The sequence below is a fragment of the Panthera leo genome, chromosome A3 (genome assembly GCF_018350215.1).
Source record: "Panthera leo isolate Ple1 chromosome A3, P.leo_Ple1_pat1.1, whole genome shotgun sequence".
Taxonomy (NCBI): domain Eukaryota; kingdom Metazoa; phylum Chordata; class Mammalia; order Carnivora; family Felidae; genus Panthera; species Panthera leo.
Genome location: NC_056681.1, coordinates 99,651,631 through 99,666,104, shown reverse-complemented (window position 1 = coordinate 99,666,104; position 14,474 = coordinate 99,651,631). Strand labels below are relative to the sequence as shown.

General features: G+C 51.2%; 1 protein-coding gene across 3 annotated transcripts; it reads left to right on the top strand.

The window, feature by feature from the left end:
• Positions 1-261: 261 nt before the first annotated feature.
• Positions 262-14,328, top strand: RETSAT (retinol saturase). 3 transcript variants are annotated; one of them, XM_042932855.1, is made up of 11 exons: positions 262-442; positions 3,434-3,616; positions 3,958-4,199; positions 4,730-4,931; positions 5,401-5,598; positions 7,555-7,674; positions 11,647-11,785; positions 12,010-12,119; positions 12,200-12,366; positions 12,582-12,741; positions 13,473-14,328. In XM_042932855.1, exons 1-11 carry the CDS (start codon positions 265-267, stop codon positions 13,490-13,492), a joined length of 1,719 nt encoding a protein of 572 aa, XP_042788789.1. In that variant the 5' UTR covers positions 262-264; the 3' UTR covers positions 13,493-14,328. The 3 variants fall into 3 exon arrangements, with proteins under 3 accessions (XP_042788789.1, XP_042788788.1, XP_042788787.1); XM_042932854.1 differs by having other exon boundaries at positions 12,997-14,328; XM_042932853.1 differs by having other exon boundaries at positions 12,582-14,328.
• Positions 14,329-14,474: the final 146 nt, after the last annotated feature.

Genomic DNA, 14,474 nt, shown 5'->3' with positions numbered 1-14,474 from the left:
GCGCACGGCGTCCCGGCTCAGCCTCCGGGCCCGGAGAGCCCCGCCTCCCGGCAGCCTGGGAAACTTGGAGCTGCAGGAGTACGAGCCGCCCGGAGGGCCAGTCCGCGCCGGACTCCTGGCTCCAGGCCGGAAAGGTTCTGGCTGATCAAAGGTCGATATTGCCTCCGCCTCCTGGCTGGGAAGGATAAATACGAGCGGCGGAGGCGCAGCAGTACAGGCTGGGGGTCGTGGCTGCGGACCCCGTCCTTGGGCCCCGCCGGCGCTATGTGGCTTTCGCTGCTGCTGCTGCTGCTGCTGGTTGTGCCGCTGTTGGCGGTCCTCTGCAAAGGGCACCTGCGGCCGTTCGCAGGCAGCTCCCCGAACCCCTTCTCCGAGGACGTCAGGCGGCCCTCCGCGCCGCTGGTGACCGACAAAGAGGCCAGGAAAAAGGTTCTCAAGCAAGGTCAGCGAAAAGGGCTCCAAGGCTGTACTTGGGCGGCCTCTCAGGTTTGCGTTCCGATTCCAACACGGCGATCCGCTGCCCACCTGGGCCTCAGTTTCCCCATATGTAAAGTGCTGGGAGGGCTTCCTTGAAAGTGGAGGCGCCCCGCTTTCGTGTCTCCTACCGGTGACAGACTTTGCCCAAGCAGGCCCCCAGGCCATAGTGGCCCCACGGGCGGGGGTCCTGTCCTCCGCTTGCTGAGGTCATGGCGATGAAGTTTTGGGGGTGATGGTGGGGTGGTCCTGAGCCTGGGGCCAAGAAAAAATTCTTGGTGCCAAAAGGTGATTTTATTAAAGCACAGGGACGGGACCCATGGGCAGGAAGAGCTGCACTGAGGTTGTGACAGTTAACTCATTATATACCCTCAGGTTGGGAGGGGGTCAGGGATAGAGTAAGTCGCTAAGGTATTTTGGAAGCAAGGTTTCTAGGACCTTGAGGGGCGAGCTGTTGCTAGGGAAACACCAATTACCGTTTAACAGAACCTCAGTCATGAGAGGTTCTATTACATCTGTACATAGATGTATATTGGGAGGCCATACGCTTGGAGTATGATTGCCAACATATATTTTGGGGTAATTGAGATAAAGGAAGTAGACTTACAAGATGGGTCCTCAAGGTTGTGACAATGCTAAGCTCAGGTTCTCTTTTGCCCCTAGCAAAGTGCGATCATTGAAACAGCTAAGCTCCGACAAGGAGGTCACTCTACCAGTTTCAAGGACTCGTCAATGGGCTGTAGGCAGTAAGGGAATTTAATTTTTCATTTGCCTTAGTTTCCCACATCAACATGGCAAGCACTTAAACCCTTTTCCTTTGTTCTTGGGTAGCCAGGAGTGTCCAAGGATTATCACACAGATCCCACCTGGAGTTGGGTGTGTGTGTGGGGGGGTACTAGATTGTGTTTTGCCCCTCAGCCTGCCTCATGCTCCCTCACCAATGGCATAGCCAGGAACAGGTCCACCACCCGCAGGATAGACAAGAAGAGACCTTTCCCCCACTTGGTTATAAGACCTTAACTTTTCCCCTTACTCTCCCCCATGGTTCAAGGGCATGGAGGAGCTGCACATCTCTTCCAACCCATGTGGGAAATTGTATTTCGCCCATCAAGTGATTTGAGTGGCTATGCCTCGTCCCAACTCTTATGGTTGGTTCTAAAACTTTGGGAGAGGCTCAACAGGGTGCCTCAGGCTGAGAGCTGCTCTTTGGTCAACCAGAGTATCTCCACTATCATCTTTAGAACATACTTTGGGGTTCCTCATAAGGTTTAAAGAAAGGGTTGTGCTGCTTTAAGAAAAAAAAGTTAGATCTCCTCTTTGATCTCCAAGGTCCCTCCCACTTGTAAATTTTAGAATTCTGTGTGACACATCTTGTGACACGGGCCGAGACAATACTGTTTTAAGTGGAAAGACTGTTAGTCTGAACTTCTGAGATGAGGGTTTTAGCTTGGATTCTGTCATTAATTTACTGCATAGCCATTATTAGCAAATTACTCCACTTCTCTCGGGTTGGTCTAGAAGTGAGATGACTGGGGCACCTGGATGGCTCAGCTGGTTGAGCGTCTGACTTCAGCTCAGGTCATGATCTCACGGTCCATGAGTTCAAGCCCCACGTCGGGCTCTGTGCTGTCAGTTCAGAGCCTGGAGCCTGCTTCAGATTCTGTGTCTCCCTCTCTCTCTGCCCCTCTCCCACCCGCACTCTCTCTATCAAAAAATGAATAAACATTAAAAAAAATTTAAAAAAAAATAAAAATGAGATGACTGATGTAACTTTTTCCAGCCAGGTTGTGTGATCTATTAGTGGATCATGAACTGGATTTAGTAGGTTGTATTTCAAAATGTAGTAGAACAGAAAATATCAGAGTCATCATACATAGTTCTGTAATACTTCTATTTCAGTTATTGTGAAACTTCAACTCCCGTTATTTAGATTATATACTTATTTGTATTCTGAATTGTGATATAAAATGTGTTTTTCACTAGACGTTTTTCTTTTTTTAATGTTTATTTTTGAGAGAGAGAGAGACAGAGTGTGAGCAGGAGAGGGGCAGAGAGAGAGGGAGACACAGAATCCGAAGCAGGCTCCAGGCTCTGAGCTGTCAGCACAGAGCCCGACTCGGGGCTCGAACTCAGGGACTGCGAGATCATGACCTGAGCTGAAGTCGACACTTAACCGACTGAGCTACCCAGGCGCCCTAGACGTTTTTCTAAAAATGTTTGAAAAGTTAAAAGTTTCCCAAGTTCTCTTGCAGCTTGGAAAAATTCCAAATCTCAGTTCTTCAAGAATGATCTTTAAAGAACAGATCATGTGTTGAAGTGCCCACGTGGCACCATGTGCTGTCCTTTTATCTTGCTTAGGTGCTGATCCCTTAGTTCTGCCTCCAGACTTCTCTGATATGAAAGGGTGGTGCAATGATTTCTCAGCTCTGTCCTGCTCAAGCCTCTGCTTCAGGATCTTGAAGAACCATCATAGGACCAGGCTGTTCCACTGGTGCCTACAGACCCTGTATTTTTCAAAGATAACCGACTTGTGAATGGACAATTCCAAGAGCCACAGTCTGCCCACAGCACTCTCCTGTGTCCCCCGTTTCCTTGTTTCTTTCTTCCCTAGCTCTCTATCTGCACTTAAGTTTCTCAGCCTGTATTATTATTGTCAGCTTTCTATTTCTGTTTGTGATTTGTTTGCTTTCTTTAAAGTAGGTAAAATCCCCAGGTACATACTGGTTTTAGTTAAATCGGCTCCAGTAAAACCAAATCACTGTCTTTAATCTGCCTGGCTGGTCCTGAGTATTTCCCAGGTGCAATGTTTGAGATATTTTAGTCGGTTGCTCCATGCCAAACTGCACTGGAGTTTTCTTGCATTGTATAAGCTAGCAGAGCCTTCCTTGGTTTCCGTGTCTTTGCTCTTTTGCTGCCCCTGCCTGAGAAGCTCACCCTCCAACTCTTCCCTCTGCTGCAGCTTTCTCAGTCAGCCGAGTGCCAAAGAAGCTGGATGCAGTGGTGATCGGCAGTGGCTTTGGGGGCCTGGCTGCAGCTGCGATTCTAGCCAAAGCTGGCAAGCGAGTTCTGGTACTGGAACAACATACCAAGGCAGGAGGCTGTTGTCATACTTTTGGAAAGAATGGCCTGGAATTTGACACAGGTAAGGCTTGTGTGGGAAGGGGTTGGGAACATGGCTGTATCTTTAGGAGGCTTGGAGCAGCCACTGTGGGATGACACTGGACGTTTCTGTTGTTCTGGAGGCCCCAGCTTCTCTCTGGGCACCACTTTCTTTGTCTGACAGCCATCATCGCAGGGAGCTGAACTGGGTGGAGATCTGGTGGTTTCTGCTGCAGCACCTCCCCACAGAAAGTTGTGGGTAGCACTCTCCGGGCACGGACTCAGCCATGCAGGACTACCTCTTTCCTTTCGCTTCTTTTATCTACCGTTCCAGGGATCGGCTCCCTTATCCCTATGACACCTTGTTCTTCCGTCTCCCAACAGGAATCCATTATGTCGGGCTCATGCAAGAGGGCAAGAGTAGCCGTCTTATCCTGGACCAGATCACTGAGGGGCAGCTGGAATGGGTCGCCTTGTCTTCTCCGTTTGACATCATGGTACTAGAAGGACCCAACGGCCGAAAAGAGTTCCCCATGTACAGTGGGAAGAAAGCTTACATTCAGGGCCTCAAGGAGAAGTTTCCCCAGGAGGAAGCTGCCATTGACAAATATATAAAGCTGGTTAAGGTAACATGGATGTGCTGAGGACCCCCCACCCCCACCCCCCGTTTATTCCCGACAAGGCTGACCTTCATTAGTGCAGTGACCGGTGGGCGAGGCAGAAAGGGAGGACCGGTCAAGTCTGCCCTGAACTTAGCCCTACCCTAGTTGGCCTCTGCCCAGCTGGGCCCTTTCTCTGGAGGCTGGACTTGACAGCAGCCACTCTCACTTTGGCCTCTGGCAGGAGGGGTTGGGGGGAGGACAGGAACCGTGTTCTCCTTTTGGACTAAGCTGGCTTCTGTGTGGTCAGATCACACCTGTTTTTACTTCATCTGAGACCAGATGGGATTTTTCGAAAGGAATTTGGGCAGGAAACCGAAATGCAGAAAAGGACTCATCTGAATGTGGAATGGGAAAAATTCACAGAGTACAGATTTTTAAAAATCCAAGTTCGGCCAGGGCTAAATGTTGCTGGGCCCCGGTGCTGGGCTGGTGCGCAGGCTATTGGAATGGTGATTCCGTTACAGTGGCTCCTCGCTGCTTATTTTTTTCCTCAGGCGGTGTCCCACGGAGTCGTCCTGGCCATCTTGTTGAAGACCCTCCCATTGCGCATAGCTCAGCTGCTCAGCAAGTGGGGGCCGCTCACCCATTTCTCTGCCTTTCTTCGTGCTTCCACCCAGAGCCTGGATGAGGTCCTGCGGCAGCTGCCGGCCTCCCCGGAGCTCCGGGCGGTGCTCAGCTACATCTTCCCCACTTACGGTGGGTACTGGCCTGGAGTCCTGGGCGGCTCCTGGAGGAGGAGGTGTTGCCCTCTTGGCTCTCAGTCTTTCTTCCTGAACCTGCCTGACTGACTGAAGTGGAGCAGGATAAACCCAAGGCCCTCTGGAGCTCTTGGGTGAGAAGTCTGTCCACCTACCTGCTGGACTCCCTGGCACACATTCCCTGCGCCATGCCCTGGATGCTTTTCCTTTTCAGCCAACCGTGTCCTCCCTCGTCTCAGCAGCATGTCACTCTGAGGGAGGACATTCCCACTGGCCCCCGGATCTATAAGGTACCCTGTGTTTGGATGGCAATAGATAGGCCCTCTGGCTGCCCTTAGCCCTGGGGATCATTTGGATCCTGGGGTGGGCAGACGGAGGCTTGCGTGCTTTTTGACAGGAATCTGTCTTCCTCTTTAAATGCTGCTGCCACCTGCTCTTGCCTCATCGCCCCTTCCTTCCTTCTGTAGGTGTGACCCCCAGGCACAGTGCCTTCTCCATGCACGCTCTGGTGACGAACCACTACATGGAAGGGGCCTTTTATCCCCGAGGGGGTACCAGTGAGATCGCTTTCCACACCATCCCTGTGATTCAGCGGGCCGGGGGCGCTGTCCTGACCAGCGCTACTGTGCAGAGTGTGTTGCTGGACTCCACTGGGAAAGCCTGTGGTGAGAGCCCCGCATCGTGCTTCATGGCTCCTGGGGTGGGAGAGAAGTGGGGTGCAGAGAGAAACAAGCACAAGGTATAGAAAAACCGACCTCCTCACGGGGAGTTCAGGGCTAAAATTGCCCAGAGCAGGGGCTCAGGGAAAGCGATTAGAAAGGACGCAGGAAGGATAAAGGATTGCATGGTCCCCAAAGACCAGTATTTGATCATTTATTCCATAGGTAAAAATAGGGATCCAGTAATCCAAGATCCCCTTGAATGTAGGGGCTGTGCCTTTTTTTTTTTAAGTTTATTTATTTTGAGAGAGAGAGAGAGAGAGAGCGCACACCAATAGGGGAGGGGCAGAGAGAGACGGAGAGGAAGAGAACCCAAGCAGGCTGTGCACCACCAGCATACAGCCTGACGTGGAGCTCGAACCCACAAACTGTGAGATCATGACCTGAGCCAAAGTCAAGAGCCAGATGCTTAACTGACTGAGCCATCCGGGTGCCCTGGGGGCTGTGTCTTTATGCCTGTAGATCTTACCACATAATAGAGGCTCCATACATGTTTGTTTAGTGATTGGTGGGATGAATAAATAACCTGGGCACTTGAAAGGGCATTGTGGAGGCCAGCGAGATGCTCTGTCCTCAACCTGTAAATGGCAGAGTGGAGCCTAGAATCTCGTTATCCTGGCTTGGGTCTTTACTGCCACCTGCCCAGAGCATCAGAATTCCACCGTGGATGAATTCTATGAGGAGAGGGCGTGTGCAGGGAAGGACTCTGGTAAACAGAACAGGCCATCCATGATTAGGGGGTGCTTAAAGAAACATCAGGGAAGGAGACAGAGAGAGACCTGAAAGAAGAGGGCTGGTGTGACAGTGAATTCACCAGAGGAGTCTTTCAAGGAGGAGGTGTGTGGATGGCCCACTGCACAAAAAAATCAAGGGAGAAAAGGTCATCAGCGATCTCTGAGAATACATTTGTAGAAGAGACTAGGAAGTTGCTGGGTGAGACCGGAGAGGTGGTTGGTTGTGTGAGATTTTTCTCTGATGTCCACAAGCAAGTTCCTCTTCCAGCCAGAAGAGGTCCTTGAAGCAAGGTGGGTTTATCAGTTCAATTAAATTCAGTTCAGAATATTATTCGTATTTTTCAGGTGCTAGGTGATAAAAGATGGAGATAAAAAGATGAGATGGCTATAAAGAAAATCTGCAATTCAAGAAGTTTCTAATCATAGGGAAGATCATTGAGATGTAAAGTGTCATACAGAGGTACAGACTAAGGATGGAGGAAGGAGCGCAGAGGTGCTTGAGGCAGGTCATAAAGGGTGAGAAGAAGCTAGCCCGAGCTTTTGGGATGTTCCAGGCAGGGGGAACAGAATGTGCGAAGGCACGGATGCATGAAAGAGCTGACTATTTTTAGGCGTCTGGAAGTAGGTTGAACCCAAAGATGCTACTGTTTTTATAGGTCAAAGTGGTTGAATATCAGCTGTTTGATATGGTGCCACCTAATAGTTTAGTGCGTGTGGCCAGAGACAAGGCTGGAGACACAGAAGGGACCAGATCTTGGAAGGCTGGTACAAGACTTTGGAGTTTATCTTACAGAGGTTGTGGTGTCATTGGAGGGTCTCAGAGTATTTTGGAAATAGAAGTCTGGCAGCAGTGAAGACGGGCCTGGGATTCCAGTGGAAGGGCTTCAGCCCATGAACTTTGTCACGGTTAGTGTGGAGGTTTGGCTACAGAAAAGGGTGCCCACATGGTGTGGGGAGAGAGCCAGGGAAGGTAAGTGCACAAGCGACCGTGGGGTTAGGCGGAGAATGCTTGAGGATGTTTCACTTGCTTTGCAGTTTTGCCTGGAGCCTGCCTGCCTGACCATAGCTGGGCTGGATGCCCAGGTCTAAGAAGATAAAGTGTAGGCTGGGAGAGATCTGTGTAAAGTCTGGAGTGCAAAGAACCTCAGCCAAGCTCTTGTGCCTGCAGGTGTCACTGTGAAGAAGGGTCAGGAGCTGGTGAACATCTATTGCCCCATCGTGATCTCCAACGCAGGACTCTTCAATACCTACAAGTACCTACTGCCAGAGAATGCCCGCTGTCTGCCAGGTAAAAGACTGGGCTACTTTGCTCTGCGAAGCTCCTAGCAGGGCCCCCTCTGGGGCTAGCCTGCCCAGCCAGGCTGGTGTTCTTGCTCCTCTTGACTGCCCTGTGACCATCCTTAAGCAGAACAGGCGAGCAAGAGCACACCATCTTTAGCATCTGTTCCCAGCAAGACCTCTGTGTTTAGGGGTTGGGAAGCAGCTTTCTTTGTATTGAATCACCCCCACAGACCCCTTGGTCCTTATCTCTCATTCCGTCCTTGGCCTGTTTACCCCTTATCCCCTATAACCTCACCCGCTTTGCCCTCTTCTCTTTCAAGTCTGTTGCCTGTTTTCAGCTTCCCCAGATCTTAGAGCTAATAGTTCATGATGGTGGGTAGCGTCCTAAAGGAACGCTTCTTGGGTTTGTGGTATGAATCCTACTTTTTCCCCTGAATTCTTCACTTACTTTGAGTGGGAAAGCCTGGTCTGACATCAGTAAAGGAAGCTAAGGCCGGCATGGAGAAGAAAGTCTTGCTATAATTGTTGTGTGCTTTATTTGGGACCCAAGGTTCTATTTTTTTTTTTTTTTTTTTTTTTTTTTTTGCCTCTTTCAAGAACCAGCTACTTGCTGGGGCTGAAGCTGCGGGAGTACCCTTCTGGCTTTCTTCTGTCCCTTGAGCTCTGGGCTTATGCTTGAAATCTGGGGCCCGGACAGAAATAACCCTCAATGCAGCCTTCTCTTCTGATAGGCTGTGTCCAAACATAATAAAAGCCTGGTTTTGGGGGGGTGAGGGGCAGTAGGCATATCTGTGGGTGAGCCCTTTCTCGGTAAGTCTGTGTGAGAGGCTTTACCTTTGTCGTGGCACGTGATCCTCACTGCCACCTGGGAGACAGATGTCATCATCCTAATGTTTATGGGGCCGGAGGAGAAGTGAGACCCATATGGGTGAAGTGACTTCCCAAGGCCACCCGGGTGAAAGCAGCAAAGCTGAGATGAGAACACTGGTGGTTCTGACTTGAAAGCCTGGGTCCTTGGCCCCGTCCGGACTGAGAAATGTGGAGCTTCACTCAGCTGGGCCTCAACTGGCGTCTGTTGCCAGAGAAGGCCTGTCCTCCCTCACGCTGCGTGGGGTGTGGCAGACTGGCCGGTGGCAGGGCAGCTGGCAGACTTTGCGTTTGGCACTTCCTGCCTCCCTGCCTCCCAGGACCCCTGAACCCTGGCTCTGATGGGTCCCAGTGCCCCTCCCCCTGCTTGCCTCCTCCCCAGGGCGCCTTGTCAGGAGTTACAAGTTTAGCTTGCCCTCCCTTAGCTAGTTACAGTGTTTACTGCTTTTATGTATCTAATCTAATGGCACAAGCCCCAACTGGCTGAAAAACCATTTGCCCCCTTAGGAGGAGCAGTTGGATGTTGTCTCAGATGAATCCCCGTTTGAGAGCGTTTCAGGCAGTGGCAGCCAAGGTGCTTAACTCAGGAGACCCCCAGGTGCTGGGACTCCTTTGTTTCCACCTGCTTTGGGGGTGGGGGTTCTCATGGGTCTATCTACCTCTCAGAGTTGAGAACCAGATGTCTGGTGGCCTTTGGGGCAGGCAGTGCTGGCTGGAGTCGTGTGGAGGTGGGGTGGTCAGGCAGAGGGAGCCTCTGTGAATAGGAGCACTTTTCTTAAGTCCACTGCTGGGCCTTCAGGAGGTTCCTGGAGATGGTTTGGAGAGGAAGTTGTTTGAGTGGGGAAGACTCGTCAGACAGTATCAGTAAGGGAAGCTGAGGCTGGCATGGAGAAAAAAGCCTGGATATAATTGTGTGCCTTATTTGGGACCCAAGGTTCTATTTTTCTGCCAGGTATGTGGTTCCTGGACCCCATCCTTCTAGTTGGGAGAAAAAGGAAAAGGAAGGGCTAGGTGGGGTAGTTACTGTTCTTAAGGGCCTCTGGAGACCTAGATGGTTTCACTCCTGGGCCCCCTGTTTTCTCCATGATCACCCCCATCCCACCTGGAGAGGGGGAGCCAGCAGTGAGATTAGCCCCAGATGCTGGAACCCGGGTGAGAAGGTGCTCCTACGGCCCCAGGGCAGCCCGCCATCCCTCCCTGTGGCGGTGGAAACCCACATTCCCCTTCTGTCCTGATTGCACCCCCATGGCCTAGTGGTCTGTCATTCTCTTACTTGTGGTCCTACTGGAATTGCTATCCCGCCTCCTTTCACTCTCAAAAGCCTGTTTTGGATGATAAATCCTATGGTCACCCTACACATAGCACTCAGCTCTTTGTAGCCTCTATTAGGAAAGCCAACTTCTTTCAGGAAAGCCTCTTTTCCAGGAGACAGGCATCATATCTGATTCCTTGTAGTGTCCCCAAAGCCTAGCAGAGGATTCAGCACATTTTAGGTCCTCAACAAGTGCTTGTTTAACAAATTAAGCACAGTAGCCAGTGGCCCAGTTACCCCTCAGGCAGGTGGTGGTCCTGGGAATGGGAACAAAGGTAAGACTTTGTGGGAGCCATTTCCAGAAGGCTGGTCTGAGGTCATTTGTTGAGAGGTGGGGGAGCCCAGCTGCTTAGCTCCAGGGGACATCAGATGGCTCTCACAGAGGCTCTTGCCTGCTTCTACAGTGCTCTTCCCTCCTCCCCTACCTGAACCTAAAATGCCAGCTGGCAGGAACAGTGTTGGCATTTGTTCATCTGCGTTGCTTACCATTTTGAAGTCTTGTTCAGCCTGTTTAGCACATTAGGAATTATGTATATTTGCTCATTAGATGGCTTGTATGTTTTTTAATGCTTTTTTAATTTTGAAATCTTCATTTTGTTGTTGTTGTTTTAATGGTGAATCTGGTTGTTCCTTTATAGTTACTATTTGAACACCTATTTCAGGAGGGGTGGTATTTTTAAAAATTGTTTTTAACATTTATTTTATTTTTCAGAGACAGAGGGAGACAGAGTGTGAGCAGGGGAGGGGCAGAGAGAAGGAGACACAGAATCCAAAGCAGTCTCCAGGCTTGAGCTGTCAGCACAGAACCTGACGTGGGGCTTGAACCCACGAACTGTGAGATCATGACCTGAGCCGAAGTCAGACACTCAACTGAGCTAACCAGGCGTCCCTACATTTTCTTTTTTTTAATGCTTATTTTAAGGGAGGGAGAGAGAGAGAGAGAGAGAGAGAGAGAGAGAGAGAGAGAGAGAGCGCACGCGCAGGAGAGGGGCAGAGAGAGAGGGAGACACAGAATCCAAAGCAGGCTCCAGGCTCTGAGCTGTCAGCACAGTGCCCGACACGGGGCTCAAACTCACAAACCGTGAGATCATGACCTGAGCCGAAGTCAGATGCTTAACCAGCTGAGTCACCCAGGTGCCCCTAGATGGCTTGTATTCAATGTAATATGGAAATCAAGGCTTATAACAAACTACTGTTCGTATGTATGGTCTGTATAGTGTGGAGCCCAGTAATCTGCTCATAACTTAAAGCCAATAGGGAAGATTGCAGGCACTGAGCCAGCTTAGAGAAGCTGGGCCTCCTGGGCCTTCAAAGGGGCTTAGAGCAGAAGTGGGGGGTGGGCAGAGGAGTGGGAGCCCGGGGGTGTGTTCTTACCAGGCAGAAGACAGAGAAGAGCAGGCCCCTGTCAACACTGTTATTTTAGTGTTAAAATAAGAGTTGTGAAGATGGGGGCGCCTGGGTGGCTCAGTCAGTTGAGCGGCCGACTTCGGCTCAGGTCATGATCTCACGGTCCACGGGTTCGAGCCCCGCATCGGGCTCTGTGCTGACAGCTCAGAGCCTGAAGCCTGCTTCCGATTCTGTGTCTCCCTCTCTCTGACCCTCCCCTGTTCATGCTCTGTCTCTCTCTGTCTCAAAAATAAATAAATGTTAAAAAAAAAAAAAAAAGAGTTGTGAAGATGGCCAGATGCTAGGCTGGTCACCGAGGGTGAGGCTGTGGATAAAGCAAGCAAGTTCTTCTGGGGCAGGGAGTGGCTCCCCCTGCCGGCTGTGTTCACACGGCCCTCACCTCCACTTTGGCAGGTGTGAGGCAGCAGCTGGAGATGGTGCGGCCTGGCTTGAGCGCCTTCTGTGTTTTCATCGGCCTACGAGGCACCAAGGAGGACCTGGGGCTGCGGTCCACCAACTACTTTGTGTATTTTGACACAGACTTCGACAAGGCGTAAGGCGTGTGTGTGCATGTGGGGGGGGGGGGGGGAGGGTGTCAGCTGGGGCCCACAGCCCACGGGGCTCTTGCCTCCTCCCCTGATGCTGGAGAATCCGCAGCAGTTATGGAGTGGGCCTCAGCTTCATCCCTGTGGGGGGTCCCGGGGGCTGGCCTGTCCTTGGGGCAGTGGCAGTGAGGAGCCAAGGCCTGACATCGGCAGCCACAGCCCTCGCCCTCAGGATGGAGCACTACGTCTCGATGCCCAGGGAAAAGGCTGCAGAGCACTTGCCCATCCTCTTCATTACCTCCTCCTCAGCCAAGGATCCCACTTGGGAGGACCGGTTTCCAGGTGGGCCTTTCGGTCGGGGGCGGCACGGGGGCCGGAGCAGGGAAGGGGCCTGGCATTAGTAACCCCAGCTGTGTCCCCAGACCGGTCCACGATGATCGTACTGGTGCCCACCTGCTATGAGTGGTTTGAAGAGTGGCAGGAGAAGGCAGAGGGAAAGCGTAACAGCGACTATGAGACACTCAAAAACTCCTTTGTTGAAGCCTCTCTGTCGGTTGTGATGAGGCTGTTCCCACAGCTGGAGGGGAAGGTAGGCGGGCAGACCATGTGGTAGTGACAACAAACCTCTCGGTGCCATTTCTGCTCTTTCTTTTGGGGAGGGAAATAAAGCCCTGAAATAACTAAGCTCCAGGGAAGGGCAGGGAACCCATGCAGGCATACAGTTCAGTTGAGGAGGACAGAAAAGGGAGGAAACGAGGATCTCACAAGGCCCCACTCCCACTCTGCTGCCTTTTGTCTCCTCAGGTGGAGAGTGTGGTTGGAGGGTCCCCGCTGACCTACCAGTTCTATCTGGCTGCTCCCTGGGGTGCCTGCTATGGGGCCAGCCATGACCTGGACCGCCTACATCCTCATGTGATGACCTCCATGAGGGCCCAAAGCCCCATTCCCAACCTCTACTTGACAGGTACACTGCCCCATTTCTCTAGGGCCTACAACCCCGGGCCTCCCGGTCACCCAAAGTACTCTGTTCTGTCTGCAGATCCTACTGTCCCCTGCAGCCTTCCACATGGGGATGGGCTACCCCAGCAGGCTATGGACCCTGGTCCTGATGTAAAGCCATCTGTGGGTGGCCTAGCTTGGAGGGATGAACATGAGAGCCTTTGCTCCCTGTCCCCCCGCTTGGGGAAGATGCTCATGGGCCTGTGCTCTTGTCTCCTAGGCCAGGATGTCTTCACCTGTGGCTTGGTGGGGGCCTTGCAAGGGGCCCTACTGTGCAGCAGCACCATCCTGAAGCGGAACTTGTACCTAGACCTTAAGAATCTCAACTCAAGGATCCAGGCTCAGAAGAATTAGTCCAGAGTGGAGTCTGAGGAATTTGGCTGGTGCTATGGCACAGCCCTGGACTTAGCCATAATGTCTTCCTGTACTCGTTCTTTCCTCACAGAAGGCACTCTAACCTGTTTTTGATTTCTGAAGAGGTCTGACACACAGGTCACAGTTCTTCAATCACAGTTCTCAAGCTGCACCTCTTCCAGCTGGGCAGGTGATTGCTCAGAGCTAACACTGCTATCCCTGGTAAAAGGCCCAGGGTGGCCCAGTGACTTGGGCAGCCTGTTTGGTCAAGCAGTGCTTTGCACACTGCGCTCCCATCGCCTCCCAACCCAGAAGAGTCCAACTGAGTATTCTTTTGGTCAGGTGGACAGAACCCTCCATAGTCTTGGTCAGCTGAAGCAGATTGGGCCAGATGTCCTGAGGCTTCTCTTCCTTCATTCTCCTTGCTGCACCGAAGGAGTTCCATACTGCTGTTGGAAAAGGGTGCCTAGAGAGGTTTTTGTCAAAACCTGGGCATGGTTTTGGTTGTAGTTCCGTGGGTTCAGAGGCCCCCAGAGAGCCCGTTTTTGTTGGTTCCAGTGGGTCTTTCAGAGGGTGGGGAAACACCTAGGGTAGTCTCAATGTGGTTGTGGGAGTTGGGGGTAAAGACGTTAGCGAAGTATATATTGAAATGTCCAATTCACATGCAGCCAGGCCCTAGGTTTGTCTTCCTTATTTTCACAGTAACATTGGGTCTCCACTGGGTCAGCACCAAGATACCCTCATGGAGCTCAGTACCTGAGCCTCAAAAGTTTATCTTCCAAAAATCCACAGCAAAGGGTGATGTTAGCAGTTACGACACTGGACTGGAAAGATGAGTTCATGGGGGTTGAAGCAGACTGAAAGAACGTCCCAGGCCAAGGTTACAGCAGATGACAACCACAGAGGTAACTGATTGTAAGACAAATAACCCAGCCGCCTCCTAGACCTAGAACATGGGCTGCCTGGCGAGGAGGAGTGGGGCTGGAAATCAGTCAGGATCAGAATGTGGAAAGCTACGTAACGAGTGTACAAAGGTCAGGGATGGTGTTCCCATTTATTGGTACATACGGGGGGTACTGGATGGAAAGGTGAACAAAGGATGAAGTTTTTTTTTTTTAATGACCTTTCACTTGTATTAGGCCTTATTTCTATCAATTTGATTGCCATTTTAATAAATTTAATGTTTTTATAGCTTTAATATTTGAAATTTATTTTGGTTTCTGTGCAGTGATACAAAACTACATTGAAACGGCATTCAGAGAAGCTCAGGAAAACATTACGTACTGAAAAATACTTATCATTAGACCAAATAAGCTTTAAAAAAATAAAATTAAGTAATCATAT

Excerpts from the sequence above, each read along its gene's own strand:
- RETSAT (XM_042932853.1), top strand. The coding sequence starts at position 265 with ATGTGGCTTTCGCTGCTGCTGCTGCTGCTGCTGGTTGTGCCGCTGTTG. Across the intron at positions 4,200-4,729 it reads AATATATAAAGCTGGTTAAG|GCGGTGTCCCACGGAGTCGT; the intron begins GTAACATGGATG and ends TTTTTTCCTCAG. Across the intron at positions 11,786-12,009 it reads GACACAGACTTCGACAAGGC|GATGGAGCACTACGTCTCGA; the intron begins GTAAGGCGTGTG and ends CCTCGCCCTCAG.